The 20,260-nt window shown below is 51.7% G+C and overlaps 1 protein-coding gene across 1 annotated transcript in view; it reads right to left on the reverse strand.

The window, feature by feature from the left end:
* Positions 1-5,037: 5,037 nt before the first annotated feature.
* The window catches only part of LOC146808886 (phospholipase A2 inhibitor and Ly6/PLAUR domain-containing protein-like), a 320,185-nt gene continuing 304,962 nt past the window's right edge, over positions 5,038-20,260 (reverse strand). Inside the window, exon 5 of the mRNA XM_085615697.1 lies at positions 5,038-5,600. Within this exon, the coding sequence (XP_085471823.1) occupies positions 5,410-5,600 (191 nt within the window). The 3' untranslated portion in view covers positions 5,038-5,409. The remainder of the gene's footprint in view (positions 5,601-20,260) is intronic.

Consider the following 20,260-nt stretch of genomic DNA (forward strand, 5'->3'; position numbering starts at 1 on the left):
TTCTCCCCTGCTCAGGTCCGGTTTAACATCTTTAAATGTTCTTTATCTTTGCAATTTCTGCATGTTCAGGGTCGTCTTTGGCATACATCCCGGACAGTCACCATGACATATCTCTTCAGGGCAGAGTTGCAGTCAGTGCAAAAGCATCGTTCTCATAATTCGTCTACTCGAGAATAGGCTGCGGTTGGTGGCCATTTTATAGCAGGCCACAATTGTCAACTTAAGTAACGGAACATAAAAAATCGTAATTAATACATGGAAATAATTAAACAGTGTTATTCCCCAACTAATACCCATATGTGTGTGCATTTATCTAGCCATAGGCGACACTTAAAGCCATTAGTGCATGTTTATTTAAGCGCAAATCACAATAACATCACATAAGCAACACGTATTTTGTCAGTATGCGTACAAACTTAGTTTACTTATTATTTTAGCCATGCAGATGCATTCCCACGTGTATTCTTCCTGTTAATAAGGTTGATTTAGTAAAACGACTTCACACAATTAATTATTATAATTACTAACTAGTAGTTTTAATATGGACATACGAAAATGGAACAGGGGTTTCGTTTTAGATAATTATACCTGCTCCAGCACGCCCACCGGTGGATACACCTCAGCAGATCGTTCAACCATCATAGACTGAGATACAAAAAACGTGTAACCGGCAGTTGCCTTTGCACGGAGCCAATCATATGTGGCATACCTGTGAAACAATAAAAACAACACCAACAAAAACAGACCCTTCTACCCCTACTCTCGCAAAAAAAAAACATGAAACTGAACCCCCCTCCCTGCCTCACTGAATGGCGGTGTCAGAACCACCCACCCACCCGAACTTGCAGAGTGCCTATCGCCCACCCCTTAAACTTGCGGGTGCGTGTGACCAGCCAGGCACCCGTCCCAGAGACTTTAGCAACTGGTAAATTTATACTTTCATAAAACAAAAAAGGAAAAGCATTAAACTAGAGTTCAATATGCAAAATACAATATGTCCATCATGAAGGAGTCCCGGAGTCACAGATCAATAACTGTTCGACCCTGAATAGGGCCCGAACCGCAACTCAGTCAAGCGGCAAGTAAATAGGTCACCACCCCCAAACAGAAGATCATACAGATCAGTTATTTGGACCCTCCCATTGCCGCCTCCTGCTCGTCTGGCTGTGTGCCTCCACCGGAATCGTCCGCACTCTTTTCGCCCCTCGTTCCCCGGGCGCGGTTGTTTTTCCGGCCTCCAGTGCGCCAGCCGTCTAGCCAGTCCCAGTCCTTCTCAGGGGTGATGAAGAACCATGCTTTCCCATCCGATTCCACCCTAAGCTAAGGGAAGAGCATGGTGTACTTTAGATCCTTCTCACAGAGAGCCTTTTTAACGTCTAGGAAGCTGCATTGCTGTCGCTGTACCCTAAGGGTGAAGTCCGGAAAAAAGGGGATTTGACTGTTCTAGAACTCCAGTGGGGGCGCAAATCTAGCGGTCTGTAGGATCACGTCTGTTCCTGAAATTAAAAATCTTAGCCAGTAAGGCCCGGCTTTGGTCTGCTGCCCGGCACTCGGTGCGCTCTTTCTACGGAGAAGAAATTAGAGAGTCCACGTGGTTTGAGGTGAGTGGTGACCAGATTTTCCTCAAAAAAATCCGCTGCCGGCCCCTCCGCTCTTTCAGGAACCCCTAGTATGCGGACGTTGTTGCATCGCGAGCGCCCTTCATAATCATACAGTTGCACTTCCAGTTTGTTAGAGTGGGCCTGAAGATCATCCATACTGCGCTGCAGTTCAGAAGTGTCCTCGACCAAGAAGCTTGCTTTAATTTCCAAATCCTTCAGACACATATTCATGGAGCGCATGTCTGCCCAAATGAGGGATACCTCTGTGGACACCGTGTCAATTCACGCCTCCAACAATGTACGAACCATTGTGATGGCTGTGAGAATGTCTTGCAGCGTCGGTTCCCTCGCCCCCTCTTTGCACTGTTGCTTCTCCGATGCGGTCGATCCCGCTTTCATGCTTGCTCCCGGGACCTTGTCCAATGCGTATTTATTCAGTTTGGCCTGGACCGCCGCCTTAGTGCCGTGACCTCCAGCCATAACGAAGCTGACCTGAGCCGTATGTGTTCCGGGGGAGGGGAGCGGATCAATGCTGCGCAGTCAGTGATCAAAAACAGTTGCCAATGTATTGTGTACTGCAGACTCTGTATGGCGCTATGGGCCAAGGGTCACCAGGGAACAGGTAGCAGCAGCAGGCCGATATGGTACACTCACGGGGACAAGGTCGCAAACCCTCTGCCCAGGTCGCAGGCTCACACCTCAGCTGCGGGAGTCACCCAGCACGGTAACTACACAAAGGTGATGGTGGTGGCTGGGCAGTGTCTTCCAAGTACGCTTAATGCAGCTCCCCTCTCCCGCTCAGAGCGCAATCTGCCCACTAGGCCTCACTGCGGCCTACCTCTTCACCGCCGGGGGAGGGGTGAACTCCTTCTCCACGCAGCTTATGCGTGTGGCTGCCTCTACATCTCGTGGTGGCCCCAGACAGAGGCTGCACTCATTGAGGGAGGTAGCGAGCGGGGCCCTGGCACTGAGGGAGTTCTGAAGCAACAACCTTCCCTCCGTCCTCCACTGCCCAGGGCCGGCAGCACCCAGGATTCACACAACCAGTCCCAGGGTGCTCAACACATTTTTCCACTTTGGGGCCCACTAGCCGGGCCCAGGGCCAATCCCTCGAGGTGGTGCACTTCTGTGCCAGACTGATGCAGGTGAGCATCCCCTGCTTCCTGGTGGCTGATGCTCCCAGCGCCGCAGCAGGTGCCGCGATATCCAGCGCCGAGTGAGCTAGGGGACGCGAGCTCCGGGGGGCCTTGCGATGATCCATGCGGCAGTGGTGCGGCTCTTACCACTGCCGGTCGTCGCTCAACTTCGCCTTGGCAGCCGCCCGGCCCTCAATCAGCCTTCGGAACCGCAAGGAGGCGGAGATGCTACTGTCCCCGCCAGACTCTATCTCTCCGGAGTTGAGCCCCAGTCAGCGGCTCAGATTCTCCCGATGCGCGGTCTCTGCAGCTCATCTGCCAGGCCACGGAGTGCGTCTTCGGACCAAGAGCTGGAACCGCTAGCTGGAATCAGCGGTTTCACAGCTCAGTCTATTCGTGGTGTGCTCTGAGACCACGCATTATCATTTCGCCCAGTTTTGTAGCAGATCAGTGATCGGATTTATCTGGGAACGGGCGCACTCGGTTGGAGCCGCCTCAGAAAGCGGCCATGTCTCTCGACGGTTGGCCACGCCCACTACATTCTGTTTCAATGCTTCCCTTTGCTCTGCTGCAGCCCACTCTCCATCTCCAATGTGTGTGTGTATAAATAGCCTCAGCCTTAGGTTAGTCACTTTCATACCAGTTCCAGACAGTGTGTGTCTGCACAGAGACTGTATTGTCATAAAATAAACAGTTTCTCCAAATCTTGCTGCCTCGTGGCTATTTGGGTAGCAGTAAGCAAAATTGAAAATTATGGGGCATATTTAACATAACATGTGTATTTGGAAAGAGCACGTTCAGCCAGAGGATTTTTAGCGCTGATTAACAGATGTTTATTGTTACCCAACTCAATGGTACTCATTTCATTGACTGTAAACACACCAAGGGGAGAAGTGTGTATGGATGTCTGGATTAGAGGTGGCACATGCTCAGTGGAAAAATACTGCTTTCACTCACAAAATTGTGAAATTCTTCATCATCGGGCTTGCTTTAGTACACAACCTTGCGCAGACCAACACCTGGGGTGGAGTAAAAGGGAGGGGAAGACAATGCATACAGATATAAATGATAATATGCGTAAAGGATCCAGGGATCTCAAAAAGAAAAAGTGCAGCGAGAGTTAAAACTAGTTCTGTGGTATCTGTAGCAAATAATTGTATTCCTACATCCACCCACTTGCTCCACATCCACACACACTGCTCCCCTTGGTGTGTTTACAGTTGTATTTGGGGAGGCTGGAGTAGTGGTTGCTTTGTGCCTCTCCTCCTTCTTGTGTGTGAGAAACTCATTTGATTGATCTCAGATGGATGAAAGGCTGAGTGGACCTGCCAAGAGTTGAACCTGTGACCATGAGGTTGAACACAGGCCCCTGCAGAGGACCCATGTGTCCACTGAGCCACCAGACCCAGCTTTACAAAGCCTGCTCCATATTTACAAAGAGGCCCTGCGCCCCAAAAACTAACACCAGTGAAAAGCAGGACTTAGAATGGCGCAACGAGGAGAAATACTTGTGTTTCTCCTCGTTGTTTGCTGTGTCTCTGTGTGCTGCATTCTGCAGCACACAGAGAAGGAGCAAACGTTGTTCATGATTGTTTTCCTGGGGGAGGTGTGCCTTCCTGCACAAAAACAATCATTGGCCGATGCTGATTTTCTACTGCATTCTGCAGCACACATAGAAGGAGCAAACGTTGTTAATGATTGTTTTCCTGGGGGAGGTGTGCCTTCCTGCACAAAAACAATCATTGGCCGATGCTGATTTTCTACTGCATTCTGCAGCACACATAGAAGGAGCAAACGTTGTTAATGATTGTTTTCCTGGGGAAGGTGTGCCTTCCTGCACAAAAACAATCATTGACCGATGCTGATTTTCTACTGCAGAATGCAGCACATATAAAGTAGCGAATCATCGTTATTGAATGTTTATGTGCCGGAATAGCGCTGGCGCAAGGGAAAACACAGGGGTGCGCCTTGTTCTTGTGTCTTGTGAATACGGCGCATCCCTGCATTTTTTGGAATGATGCAGAACAGTGCTGCAAAATTGCTCGCAGCACAGCGCTGCGCCATTTCCTAGTAAATATACCCCTATGTCTTTTATGCAATAAGTGTAATTTTTGCTTTGAATCTCACAAGATAATTCAACACAATATCATAGCAGACATTCAAAATTCACACGACATACCAGCAGCAGACTGCTTGAGCAAAACAAGTAATTCGGCCACTTCAACTCGAATTTGAATGCAAAATATTCGGAAAGTGATATTTGGGAATTCCTCAAGATTACATCCTTCAAGCAATATAAACTTCACCAGGACGTAGTTTTGGGACATGGTTTATTGGTGCCTTACTTGTGCTTCTGATACTACTGTGAGTTCATAGTATATGAAACTATCGCATTAACATTTCTTTACAAAAGTAGCTAAAAACCATTATTGGAGCCTGATAGTATGTGTCACCATCACCAGAACAATGACTTGTTATATCACAAAAGTACAAAGAAATGTCAGATTAGAGGTACAAGGATGAAGGTGGAATCTACAGACAGTTCTCGATCCATGACTGTTGATAGAATGACTGGTGCCGTAGACTCTTCTTCAGAAGGTAGATGGTGCGACCACGGAGACCCGCTCTCCAGGATGAGCTGTCCGAGGGAGCTCTGACCTCATCCGAGGAGTTTAGTGGAGAAGCTTCAGCAGCAGGAAGGTGATGACTGTGAGGAAGAGCCCATGCTCTGGGCGGATGGCGCTGTCACTGCACTGCATGGTCAGTTCTGTGGTCACATCCTCAGACGTGGATACGAAGGTACCAGTAGCACACAGGTGAGAACTCCCACACCCGCGAAAAGCAACAGTGGAGTGCACTTTACCTGCAAAAGAAGTGTGTTACTATGGCCACAAATATGGTCCTCTTTCCTACAGCCTAAGCTGCCCTGTTATCTCCAGTTTGTTTGTGTTATTATCTAAAGTCCACGTAATTCTGTTGCTTGCATGTTCGGCATCCAATATCATTCTGTTATCTGCAACCCCTGTGAATCTGCACCTCCTGTCAATCTTTTGTCTACAACCCCTGTGAATCTGTTATCTGCAAATCCTGTGAATCTGTTATCTGCAACTCCTGTGAATCTGTTATCTGCAACCCCAGTGAATCTGTTATCTGCAATCCCTGTGAATCTGTTATCTGCAATCCCTGTGAATCTGATATCTGCAAATCCTGTGAATCTATTATCTGCAACCCCTGTGAATCTGTTATCTGCAAATCATGTGAATCTGTTATCTGCACCTCCTGTGAATCTTTTGTCTACAACCCCTGTGAATCTGTTATCTGCAAATCATGTGAATCTATTATCTGCAACCCTTATGAATCTGTTATCTGCAAATCCTGTGAATCTATTATCTGCAACCCTTATGAATCTGTTATCTGCAAATCCTGTGAATCTGTTATCTGCACCTCCTGTGAATCATTTGTCTACAACCCCTGTGAATCTGTTATCTGCAACTTTATCCAGTTTTTATGTGTTGAGGAATTTTAGAAGATATTCCAGGACCTGGACAGCAAGACAACAGCATCTGGCACCTTGAAATGGTTTCTGTGATGCTCAATGCTTTTTCTTTCATAAATGAAGCAGCATGTTGAAAAAACCATGAATAAAGTTGCAGACGAGCATGGGGCACTGTTAAACTGTGAGCCTGGAGAATAATCCCCCCTTCCCTCTGACTGCCTGGCTTCACCACTCTGATTCCGTTGTGTGTATTCTGCACCCTGTTATCTAAATTTTTCTGATTCTGCTATCGTCATATTTTGCCTTGGTATTTGTAACCTCTGTGTTTTTGTTATCTATTCTCGGTCTCTTATGATTAGCACCGACTGCGATTCTCTTATCTGCTCTCTGTATCCTCTTATCTTCACACCTGTGATTTTGTTATCTGCACCATCTGTAATACTCTTATCTCTACGCCATTTAATCATGTTATCTGCATCACTGGTGTTCTTATATCTTCACTGGCAGTAATTCTGTTATCTACCCTTCCTATGATTTTATCACTTGCTCTTGTGATTCTGTTACATCCTCCCCTGTGACTTTATCTCTACCTCTTGTGATTCTGTTACATCCTCCCCTGTGACTTTATCACTACCTCTTGTGATTCTGTTATTTATTTGAATTTTTTTATATAGTGCAAACATGACCTGTAAGGGTATCAGAGCACTGTACAAAGGAGCAGTAGCGATAAGAAGGTAAAGGCATAAATACAACAACATAAAGGAACTTAACAGGCACAAATACTAAAGAAGAGCAACCAACCTTGTGGTACATGTAAAGTACCGAAAAGAGCAACCAATCTTGTGGTGCATGTAGAGTAAATAAAATTGCATCACTGAATGAGAGATCAAAGATGTCAACAACAAGTAAAAGTGAGTTATGGTGGCTTCAGGACTACTGCTGTAAGTGGTTATTCAGCAGTAATAATTTGACTTGTTTTTTGAATGAGCAGGTCGAGGGGTTAGATCTGATCTCAAGTGGAAGAGCTTTCCATAATCTTGGTGCGAAACCAGCGAAAGCACGTTTGTAGGCTTCTCTTTTTAAATTTTGGAGGTTTCAGCAGGAGCTAGTTAGAGCTTCTTAGGGTCTGATTTAGCCAGATAAACGGGGGTGTTATAATGAAGAGCTTTGTGCATCAGGCAGGCTATCTTGAACCGAATCCTTGCTTCAATGGACAGCCAATTGAGTTGATCTAGGTCTGGTGTGATGTCATCATGTTTTCTAGATCCAGTGATGAGTCTGGCAGCAGAGTTCAGAGTGGATATTAGAGGTGCCAGTCTAGCTTTGGGTAACCCTGCCAGGGTCACAATTCTATAGCCTAAGCAGCAGATAACTAGGGATTGAACTGCTAACTGCATGTCCTCAGAAGGTAGGAATGGCTTGATTTTCCTTAATGTGTTGTGATGATGATTGGCTCCCCTTGTTGTTGCACTGATGTAGTCTTGCATATTCAGGTATTTGTCCAGAGTTCTGCCTAAAGGCCTTGCAGAGTCAACAACATTTGGAGCACAATTTAGAGCTGTAAGTTGTTTTTGCCAGTCTTGAATGGGTGTAGAATTATTGTGGGGGGCAACCAAGAAAAATTCTGTCTTGGGTGTATTTAGCAAAAGGTGATTGCGAGTAAACCATTATTGAGTTTTCAGAAGCACACAGTTAAGAGTTTTTATGTCATCTGATGAAGCCATTTTCATGTACAATTGAGTGTCATCAGCGTACATGTGGTATTGAATGTTAGAGCAGTTCAGAATATCCGAGAGTGGTTCCATGAACAAGTGGAACCTTAAGGCACTCCAATTGAGACTGGGGTACTAGTTGCGAAGGAGTGGTTAACTTACATTTTTTGCGTTTGCGTTCTATTTTGTAAGAACGAGGCAAACCAATTTAAGACAGGACCCGATAAGCCCATCCTTTTTTAAAGAAGATCAGTTAGGTTTTCATGTTTGACTGTGTCAAACTCCAAGGACAGATCTAGAAGGATAAGTAGGCAGGATCAATTCTGATCAAGTGATCTCAAGGCGTCATCAACAATGTGTGTTAGAGCCGTTTCACTACTATGTTCTGCTCTGAAACCTGACTGGAATTGGTCAAGGAGCTGAAACCCCTTTGTGTGGTTGCATAGCTATGTGTGTACGCATTTTTCTAGCAGTTTGGCCTAAGTCATGATATTAGTAATTGGACAGAAGTTGTTGGGATCCGCTAAGTCAGCATTTGGCCTTTTTGTATAGAGGGTGATTTGTCGAATCTTGAGGCAATCAGGAATCCTACCCTGCATTCATGGAGAATCATAGACCAGAGTGGGAGAATGGCAGATTTGAGCTCTTTGAAGAACTTGGTGGGTAGCTGATCGTTGAAATGATAACAGAGTTTTAATGAAGTCATAGATTTGAGCAGCTTGGCAACATCTGGTAGTAAAAAGGTGTCCCTCAGTGCATTGTTTTTTGGAGTATAATCTATCGATCAGGAAGTAGGGGCACTCGCTGAGGTAAGCCAAGATGATGGTGAGGGCTGGGTCTGATACCGTGCATTTGGTGATGCGAGTTGCATTTCTAATTCAATTTTTCTTGTCTTTTCAATGAAGTGTGCAGAGAAATCCTCACCACTAGCGAGTGACCTAGGGAGTTATCTGGCCCCAAGTGATTTTGTTGTCAGCGCCTCCTGTGATTCTGTTATCAGCATCCCATTTGGTACTGTTATCTGCACCACTTGTGATTCTGTGATCTGCTCTCTCTATCGTGGTATCTGCACTACATGCCATTCTGTTATTTGCACTCTCTATTGTTATCTGCAACCCTTTAGGCTCTTTTATCTGCTTTCCATATCCTGTTATCAACATCCATCTGATTTTGTTATCAACACTCTGTATTTTGGTACTGTAATTTCTGTGATCCTATTTTCTGCATTTTTGCTTTGATATCTGCCTTTCTTGTGACTTTGATATCTGCACTCCTTATGACTGTCTCGTCTCCTCCTATAAATCTGCTATCGGTGCCCTCGCTGATCGTGTTATTTTATACCTCTTTTTATCTTTTATCTGCACCCGTTTGTGAATCTGTTATCTGCATTCAGTTTGATCCTGTAAGCTTTACCATTTGAGATTCTGTTAGCAGCCTCTCCGCCCTGTGACAGATATATGACCCTGTGTGAAACTGTAATCTAATCTGCAATCCCTGTGATCCTGTTAGCCCCATCCGATGTTATCTACAATGACTACTGTTATTTGCACCCACAGCATTTGTGCTATCTCCACTCCAATGGATCCTGTTACATGCACTCATGCTGTTATCTGCAGTATGTGATTTTATGGGGACCCTGTCTGTGTGAGTCTATTCCCTGCATCTCAATTTACTTTCTTATCTCAGCCTTTATCTACCTTTCATACTTTGGGCAAGATTTACCATGTTGACACACAGAGTAGTGCAGCAGCCGCAAATGTTGCCCTGCGTGAGAAGGAGAGAATAGGAGAACGCCATATTCACAGAAATATGGCACGCTCCTTCCCTCTACCTAACCCCTGCACACAAACCTGGGGCCGTACGTCATGGACTCATATTTGCACCATAGTGCAATGGTGTCTCTGTGAATCTAGCATAGGCTTTGTACTGAAAGGATACTCTTCCAGTACAAAATACTATGCTTAGGCTACCTTTAAACATTTTCCCACTCTGTGCGTGTGCTGTACAGTGCAGCACACAAACAAAGTCGGAAAATAAAGGAGAAAATGAGCATTTCTCCTTCATAGCACCTATCTGAAATAGGGGCTATTTTCAGATGCTAAACCTTGTCTAAGTTTTTAGTAAAGTAAATAGGGTATACCGACAGAAACCTTGGGTGGTTGCATGAGAACGGCCATGACCACCCATGGTACACCCCCTTGGCGCTAAGTAAAGGCAAGCAGTTCTATGTGCTGCTTTGCATTACTTTCAAGCTATTTTCCAGTGTAAAACAGGTTTTACGCTGGAAAGTAAATTGGTGAAAATTATTTCGCATCTTTTTGAGTCCCTTTTTTGACGCAAACATGGCATTAATTCTTAGTAAATATAACCCATAGGTGCCAATTCCGATCCGGTAAAAACCGGGTACGAACCGTCGGACGGAGCCTTTTCTCCGTCCGACTCGTACCCGGTGCGAAATCCATCCGAAAATGCAAGTACGATTCGTACGGAAACACCATTTCCGTACGAATCGAACAAAACACCGACCGAACAGAATCGAAACACAATTCCGATCCTGAAAAGCGCCGACCTGACGTCGGTACGCATCCAGCCTACGTTTCACGAACCAGGAAGTACGAATCGAACCGACGTCATCCCGCACGGAAAATATTTACCGGCTGCCAAAAACTGCCGGGAAATCAGGACGACACACGCAAGGAGCAGCTGGACGCGACGAACAGACATGGACCCGAACCTACGTGCCATCCCTGCCCTCCTAGCAGTCCACCTGGCGTACAGGAACCGACGCAGACGCCGCAGAAGGTCAGCACAACAACCAGGGGCAAAGGGGGGGACAGGGGCAGGACACACAACACCAACACATGGTACCAAATCACACATGGCCTGGACATACCTGACCATCAGGGCCTGGTCACTTCCAGGGGGTGGGGGCGAGGCCAGCAACGCAAGCGTCCGCCACAACGGAAGTGGATGGTCACGCGAACCGGTACGTACCCTACCCAGGCCGCAAGAGCGTGGGTACGGAACGTACCACGCGTCCCCCTACGTCACTCCAACAATGGCGGTACGGCCCGTACCCACGTCAGAAAGGCCTTGGTACGGCTCGTAACAGCATTGCTGGGGTCATGTAGGGGTACGCGTGGTACGACCCGTAGCCACGCCCCCAAGGCCTGTGTACGGTGCGGACCCCACGGCACCGCAACAATGGGGGGACGCACCGTACCCACCCACCAAAGGCATGGGTACGGGCCGTACCCAGGCACGCAGAGCGTGGGTAGGGGTATGTACGGACCGTACCCCCACCCGTGGAAGTACGGCCCGTACCCCCACCCGTGTATGTACGCACCGAACCCCCACCCCAGCAGTGTATGTATGCCCCGACCCCCACCCCAGCAGTGTATGTACGCCCCGACCCCCCACCCGTGTATGTACGCACCGAACCCCCACCCGTGTATGTACGCACCGAATCCCCACCCCAGCAGTGTATGTACGCCCCGAACCCCCACCCGTGTATGTACGCACCGAACCCCCACCCCAGCAGTGTATGTACGCCCCGACCCCCCACCCGTGTATGTACGCACCGAACCCCCACCCGTGTATGTACGCACCGAACCCCCACCCCAGCAGTGTATGTACGCACCGAACCCCCACCCTTGTATGTACGCACCGAACCCCCACCCGTGTATGTACGCACCGAACCCCCACCCCAGCAGTGTATGTATGCACCGAACCACCACCCGTGTATGTACGCCCCGAACCCCCCCCAGCCGTGTATGTACGCCCCGACCCCCCACCCGTGTATGTACGCACCGAACCCCCACTCGTGTAAGTACGCCCCGAACCCCCACCCGTGTATGTACTCACCAAATCCCCACCCCAGCAGTGTGTGTACGCCCCGAACCCCCACCCGTGTATGTACGCACCGAATCCCCACCCCAGCAGTGTATGTACGCCCCGAACCCCCACCCGTGTATGTACGCACCGAACCCCCACCCCAGCAGTGTATGTACGCCCCGACCCCCCACCCGTGTATGTACGCACCGAACCCCCACCCGTGTATGTACGCACCGAACTCCCACCCCAGCAGTGTATGTACGCCCCGACCCCCCACCCGTGTATGTACGCACCAAACCCCCACTCGTGTAAGTACGCACCTAACCTGCAATAAGAATGGTGTGTGCCTAACACCCCCAGCAGTGCCCAGAGACAGGAGGGGTGTGTGCAGAGTCCTCCCAGCAGTGCCCAGACACAGGAGGGGTGGGTGCAGAGTCCTCCCAGCAGTGCCCTGAGACAGGAGGGGTGGGTGCAGAGTCCCCCCAGCAGTGCCCAGAGACAGGAGGGGTGGGTGCAGAGTCCTCCCAGCAGTGCCCAGACACAGGAGGGGTGGGTGCAGAGTCCTCCCAGCAGTGCCCTGAGACAGGAGGGGTGGGTGCAGAGTCCTCCCAGCAGTGCCCAGACACAGGAGGGGTGGGTGCAGAGTCCCCCCAGCAGTGCCCAGAGATAGGAGGGGTGGGTGCAGAGTCCTCCCAGCAGTGCCCTGAGACAGGAGGGGTGGGTGCAGAGTCCCCCCAGCAGTGCCCAGAGACAGGAGGGGTGGGTGCAGAGTCCTCCCAGCAGTGCCCAGACATAGGACAATATACCCCATCAACAAGTTCAGTGACCAACAAGGGTGATACCCCAGATGCAGGTGGAGCCATCGCTGAGCCAGCATGGCTATATTGAAAGGCAACCCTCACACATCCAGGAAATGTAGACACAGCACAGCACAGCATTTGGGAGACACCCTGCAAGGAAAATGGCCTGCTCCACAGAGGATGGAACACACCTTGGGACAATGTCACCATACAGTGAGAGCAAACATGACCAAATACCATTGGCAGAGACCTTTGTGATGGCACGCAGATGGCAGGGTACACCCCATGAGCAGCACACTCCAACATTTCACAGACCCCTAACACATTATCACCACCCCAACTCAGGGAGCACCAGCACCAACAGCAAGTCCAGGAAAGCATCAGTGTGCAAAACCAAAAGAAAAGGCTTTATTCAGCAGGAAAATATCTCTGAGAAAATGTCCACTATGTACAAGGGCCATGGGCCAGGCCAGCAGCAAAGTCTGGGGGGGGGTACACATCGGGACGTGTGTCCCCTAGCTTGCCTGCACAGTTCACATGTCCATTTCATCCACAGAAGAGGGGGCATCAGGGGGGAGGGTGGAAACAGGCACCGCAGGGACAGGAGGGGCAAGGGTAGGTGTTGTGGGTGCAGGGAGGGATGATTCTGCCACAGGGGGGGTGCCAGCGCCAAAGGTGGAGGACAGAATGGCGCTGCACACGTCGGCAAGTTCCCCCAGCGACTCCCCCGCACCCAATCGAACCACAGGCCCCAAGGAGGGGGGGGGCAGAGGGATGGGTCGCAGCGCCACTGGGGGAGGGTGTGGACAGGGTGGGGGACTCAACTCCCCTGGCCGGGTCCCGCCTCCACCGCTTGCGGGGTGGTGTCATCCTGGGGCTGGGGGGCACACTTGCAGTGGATGATGCTGTCACCGACTGTTGGCCAGGAGAGCTAAGGGGAGTGGATTTGGAGGGAGTGGGTTGTGTGGACTGCGGACTCCCACTGTGGCTGCGTGTTGTACGTTTCCCCCCGACCCAGTGGGTGTGCCTTCCTCACCCTGTGTGTGCGTGACAGGAGGTGTGCGCTTCGACTTCCCTGGTGGTGTGGTGCTTGTGTCTGTTGGGGTGCGTGCACGCTGACGTCTGGATGTGCGTGGGACAGGCACGGGAGTGGGAATTGTGGATGGGGCAGGGGTAGGGGGGGTAGGCCCAGACACAGGAGGGGTGGGTGCAGAGTCCTCCCAGTAGTGCCCTGAGACACGAGGGGTGGGTGCAGAGTCCCCCCAGCAGTGCCCAGAGACAGGAGGGGTGGGTGCAGAGTCCTCCCAGCAGTGCCCAGACACAGGAGGGGTGGGTGCAGAGTCCTCCCAGCAGTGCCCTGAGACAGGAGGGGTGGGTGCAGAGTCCTCCCAGCAGTGCCCAGACACAGGAGGGGTGGGTGCAGAGTCCCCCCAGCAGTGCCCAGAGATAGGAGGGGTGGGTGCAGAGTCCTCCCAGCAGTGCCCTGAGACAGGAGGGGTGGGTGCAGAGTCCCCCCAGCAGTGCCCAGAGACAGGAGGGGTGGGTGCAGAGTCCTCCCAGCAGTGCCCAGACATAGGACAATATACCCCATCAACAAGTTCAGTGACCAACAAGGGTGATACCCCAGATGCAGGTGGAGCCATCGCTGAGCCAGCATGGCTATATTGAAAGGCAACCCTCACACATCCAGGAAATGTAGACACAGCACAGCACAGCATTTGGGAGACACCCTGCAGGGAAAATGGCCTGCTCCACAGAGGATGGAACACACCTTGGGACAATGTCACCATACAGTGAAAGCAAACATGACCAAATACCATTGGCAGAGACCTTTGTGATGGCACGCAGATGGCAGGGTACACCCCATGAGCAGCACACTCCAACATTTCACAGACCCCTAACACATTATCACCACCCCAACTCAGGGAGCACCAGCACCAACAGCAAGTCCAGGAAAGCATCAGTGTGCAAAACCAAAAGAAAAGGCTTTATTCAGCAGGAAAATATCTCTGAGAAAATGTCCACTATGTACAAGGGCCATGGGCCAGGCCAGCAGCAAAGTCTGGGGGGGGTACACATCGGGACGTGTGTCCCCTAGCTTGCCTGCACAGTTTACATGTCCATTTCATCCACAGAAGAGGGGGCATCAGGGGGGAGGGTGGAAACAGGCACCGCAGGGACAGGAGGGGCAAGGGTAGGTGTTGTGGGTGCAGGGAGGGATGATTCTGCCACAGGGGGGGTGCCAGCACCAAAGGTGGAGGACAGAATGGCGCTGCACACGTCGGCAAGTTCCCCCAGCGACTCCCCCGCACCCAATCGAACCACAGGCCCCAAGGAGGGGGGGGGCAGAGGGATGGGTCGCAGCGCCACTGGGGGAGGGTGTGGACAGGGTGGGGGACTCAACTCCCCTGGCCGGGTCCCGCCTCCACCGCTTGCGGGGTGGTGTCATCCTGGGGCTGGGGGGCACACTTGCAGTGGATGATGCTGTCACCGACTGTTGGCCAGGAGAGCTAAGGGGAGTGGATTTGGAGGGAGTGGGTTGTGTGGACTGCGGACTCCCACTGTGGCTGCGTGTTGTACGTTTCCCCCCCGACCCAGTGGGTGTGCCTTCCTCACCCTGTGTGTGCGTGACAGGAGGTGTGCGCTTCGACTTCCCTGGTGGTGTGGTGCCTGTGTCTGTTGGGGTGCGTGCACGCTGACGTCTGGATGTGCGTGGGACAGGCACGGGAGTGGGAATTGTGGATGGGGCAGGGGTAGGGGGGGTAGGCCCAGACACAGGAGGGGTGGGTGCAGAGTCCTCCCAGCAGTGCCCTGAGACAGGAGGGGTGGGTGCAGAGTCCCCCCAGCAGTGCCCAGAGACAGGAGGGGTGGGTGCAGAGTCCTCCCAGCAGTGCCCAGACACAGGAGGGGTGGGTGCAGAGTCCTCCCAGCAGTGCCCTGAGACAGGAGGGGTGGGTGCAGAGTCCTCCCAGCAGTGCCCAGACACAGGAGGGGTGGGTGCAGAGTCCCCCCAGCAGTGCCCAGAGATAGGAGGGGTGGGTGCAGAGTCCTCCCAGCAGTGCCCTGAGACAGGAGGGGTGGGTGCAGAGTCCCCCCAGCAGTGCCCAGAGACAGGAGGGGTGGGTGCAGAGTCCTCCCAGCAGTGCCCAGACATAGGACAATATACCCCATCAACAAGTTCAGTGACCAACAAGGGTGATACCCCAGATGCAGGTGGAGCCATCGCTGAGCCAGCATGGCTATATTGAAAGGCAACCCTCACACATCCAGGAAATGTAGACACAGCACAGCATTTGGGAGACACCCTGCAGGGAAAATGGCCTGCTCCACAGAGGATGGAACACACCTTGGGACAATGTCACCATACAGTGAGAGCAAACATGACCAAATACCATTGGCAGAGACCTTTGTGATGGCACGCAGATGGCAGGGTACACCCCATGAGCAGCACACTCCAACATTTCACAGACCCCTAACACATTATCACCACCCCAACTCAGGGAGCACCAGCACCAACAGCAAGTCCAGGAAAGCATCAGTGTGCAAAACCAAAAGAAAAGGCTTTATTCAGCAGGAAAATATCTCTGAGAAAATGTCCACTATGTACAAGGGCCATGGGCCAGGCCAGCAGCAAAGTCTGGGGGGGGTACACATCGGGACGTGTGTCCCCTAGCTTGCCTGCACAGTTCACATGTCCATTTCATCCACAGAAGAGGGGGCATCAGGGGGGAGGGTGGAAACAGGCACCGCAGGGACAGGAGGGGCAAGGGTAGGTGTTGTGGGTGCAGGGAGGGATGATTCTGCCACGGGGGGGTGCCAGCGCCAAAGGTGGAGGACAGAATGGCGCTGCACACGTCGGCAAGTTCCCCCAGCGACTCCCCCGCACCCAATCGAACCACAGGCCCCAAGGAGGGGGGGGCAGAGGTATGGGTCGCAGCACCACTGGGGGAGGGTGTGGACAGGGTGGGGGACTCAACTCCCCTGGCCGGGTCCCGCCTCCACCGCTTGCGGGGTGGTGTCATCCTGGGGCTGGGGGGCACACTTGCAGTGGATGATGCTGTCACCGACTGTTGGCCAGGAGAGCTAAGGGGAGTGGATTTGGAGGGAGTGGGTTGTGTGGACTGCGGACTCCCACTGTGGCTGCGTGTTGTACGTTTCCCCCCCCCGACCCAGTGGGTGTGCCTTCCTCACCCTGTGTGTGCGTGACAGGAGGTGTGCGCTTCGACTTCCCTGGTGGTGTGGTGCCTGTGTCTGTTGGGGTGCGTGCACGCTGACGTCTGGATGTGCGTGGGACAGGCACGGGAGTGGGAATTGTGGATGGGGCAGGGGTAGGGGGGGTAGGCAGCGCTGCAGGAGATCCAGTCCTGCAGTGAGTGTGGAGTCTATGGACCTCAGCAACTGCCGTTGGTCAGACTGCGCAGCCGACATGCCCTCCATGTATGCCTCCATCTGGGTCAGCACCTGGGTGTGGGCATGGAGGACATTTAGCATCGCAGTCTGACCAACCTGCAACTGCCTCAGGATGTCCACAGACTCCGCACTCACCGCAGCAGTGGTGACAGGGGCAGGGGGTGCGGTGCCTGGCAGGAAGGAGACATGTGGGGACCGAGCACGGAGGGAAGGGCCACGAGCAGGTGGGAGGCCGGTGATGGAAACTGAGGTGGCGGGGGGATGTGGAGGGCTGCCTTCAGCTGGGTGGGCAGACTCCGCCACCTCTGGGAGCTCAGCCTCGGACCCGTCTGCGTCATAGTCTGTGTTGGCAGTCAACAGGTCCTCTGCCTCACTCCCCTCGGCCTCCGTGCCACTCCATGTGCCAGACAGGACAGCACTGCTGGCACTGGTGCTCAATCCCTCCTCCCGGTCCGTGCTAGTGTCTCCTTCCGTGTCCCCCGGCGATGCTGTGGGCAAGGTGAAGAGACAGGAGATAATCAGACACCTGTACACATATGTCACATGAGTCAAATATACATAGGTCACATTGCATAGCCTGAAAAGCAACTGGAGTTACACCTACAAAACAATGTACACATGTAGGCCATGGAACACACAGTTTGTCGACCCACCAAAGGAGCCAGCCTCTGGGGACAAATGTGCACAGCATCTGCACCACACTGCGTCGTCAAAAAGGGATGAGCAGGAATCATATCCATTTACTCTTGGCACATGCTGCAAAGGCAATACATGAAACCATGCCAAACATGACTGGGTCACTGCACCTTGAGCGTATGTCCAGTCAAACATCACACACAGGCCAAACACAGCAAGGAGGATGGAGCTCTTGACATGTAGGCCTTGTACGCACAAACCACCCACACCTGAGACAATCTCATTGAGACGGAGAAAGTATGTACACCTCTTACTCTGGGATGAAAACACATGGCCTCCACTAATTCATGACTGTACACACACTGCCCCTGGTGCGCCTGTCCACACATCATTGACAAGCAAACATCATCAGATTGTCTTAACAACACACACAGGTAATGCCCACTGTGAGTATGCACAAGCAAAATGGGTCCCCCTGTACAGTGGACACATGTAGCAACCTGTAGGTCATAACAGTTGAGCCCAGGGTACAATGCCACCCTACCCAACCCCTGGCGAAGACACAGTGAATGTCCATATTGTTGGATGACGCACATGATACCTAGGAAGAGGTGCCCCAGGGCACAGTAGTGCCCACACTCCTCCATACGCCAGCGCCCATATTGTGATCTGGACCGTACAAGCGCGTGTACAGTCCGTACTACTGTGGCGTACGCATACGCCAGCGCCCATATTGTGATCCGGACCGTACAAGCGCGTGTACAGTCCGTACTACTGTGGCGTACGCATACGCCAGCGCCCATATTGTGATCCGGACCGTACAAGCGCGTGTACAGTCCATACTACTGTGGCGTACGCATACGCCAGCGCCCATATTGGCCCAGGGACCCTATACACGCACTCAGAGCGTATGTACGGTGCGTTTCACACCTGTCAGTGGTGACAGGCGGCACACAGACAGGAATGGAGCGGTCAGATTTTGCCAAGGGTGGACACCAATGCATTGTCTGTGCAATACCACATGTGTGTGACACAGGTGTGTCAGGATGTGATGTGGCACTTTACCCCTGAGGTGTGGGCAAAGCATATGTACGATGAGCTGTGTACACATGTCGTGTGTGATGGTGCGCATTGTACCACACATCCCCTGCACTCCTTTGACATGTGTGCATGTCGTACACACTAGTGGAGCCATGAGTCACTTGCATGTCCCTGTCACGGACACCCGCACCTGTCCCCTGATGCCAGGTACACGCAATATTACACATGACATGTGTATGGCTGCGTTGCACGCTGCAACCATGTCATGTGTGTGGCATGTGTTTCCATGATTTTGCTGTAGGTGTGTGGTCCAATGCATCAGCAGTTGCTGCTGCCAACATGTGTCTGTGTGTAGATGGCCATGGCACACTGTTCCGCACACCAGCCCACATATGTGATCTGCCATGAGGTGTGTATGTATGCAACTACACGGAGTATCAAAACAAGTACATATCCACATGCTCTCTATGTATGTTCTGTCTCGACATGTACTCCTCCAAGGCAATGTGTGTGGCCTGTCCTTTTCCTATGACATGTGACCAGTGCATATCGCATCCACCAACCTGTTTGTACCATACGCATACTACTTCTGCACATGTGTGGATGTCTGTGAATCCTGTGATGCGTGTGCATGTTCACTTACACTGGCCCACAGCTAGTCTCATGCCATGTCATCGTGAGCTTGCCCCACTCCGTTAGTGGCTGTCCCTTGGTAGGAGTGTCACCTGACTGGCGTACGTGTCCAGGAAATGTGGCACAGACCTGACTCAGAACGTGGCATTTGTGTATTGGCTGTGTAACATGTGCTCAGTGCATTGACAATGTCGTTGTACAGTGCTCACTCTTCGGTGTTCCTTCCATTTCACTGCAGGGCTCCGCCTCTCCCTCGACGTATGCCAGACATGGCTGCCCTGCATGAACGGGACTGTATACGCTGCTACAGATTCAGCCAACGGTTGATTGATGAGTTGACTGGCCGGCTGGAAGCACAACTCCTCCCGCGCCACAGGTATCCCAGTGCACTGACACCCAAGTTGAAGGTGATGGCAGCTCTACATTTCCTTGCCACTGGTACGTTCCAACATACCATTGCTGACATCGGGGGCATGTCCCAGACGATGTTCAGCCGTGTTCTGCATGATTTCTTAGAGGCCATGTTGGTTCACCTGGATGAGTACATTAAATTCCCAATTCGTGAGCAGTTGACAGATGTCAAGCGTGAGTTCTATGCCCTGGGAGGGATGCCCCATGTCATTGGGTCCATAGATGGGACACATGTTGCGTTGGTACCACCACAGGCACAGGAGGTGGTGTATAGGAATCGCAAACATTATCACTCCATTAATGCCCTTGTGGTGTGTCTGTCCAACATGGTGATTTCACATGTCTGTGTTCGCTTTCCAGGATCAGCACACGATGCCTTCATCATGAGGCGTAGCAGGCTGCCTGAAATGATGCTGCAGCTGCGGAACGAGCGAGCATGTATTGTTGGTGGGTAGACTCTGGCAGTTCAGTGTTTGCCGTCATCTTCCAATCTCACTGCCTGTGCTGACACACTTCTGTCCATGATGTTTCCTTGTAGGGGACGCTGGCT

Source organism: Triturus cristatus, chromosome 7 (genome assembly GCF_964204655.1).
Source record: "Triturus cristatus chromosome 7, aTriCri1.1, whole genome shotgun sequence".
Taxonomy (NCBI): domain Eukaryota; kingdom Metazoa; phylum Chordata; class Amphibia; order Caudata; family Salamandridae; genus Triturus; species Triturus cristatus.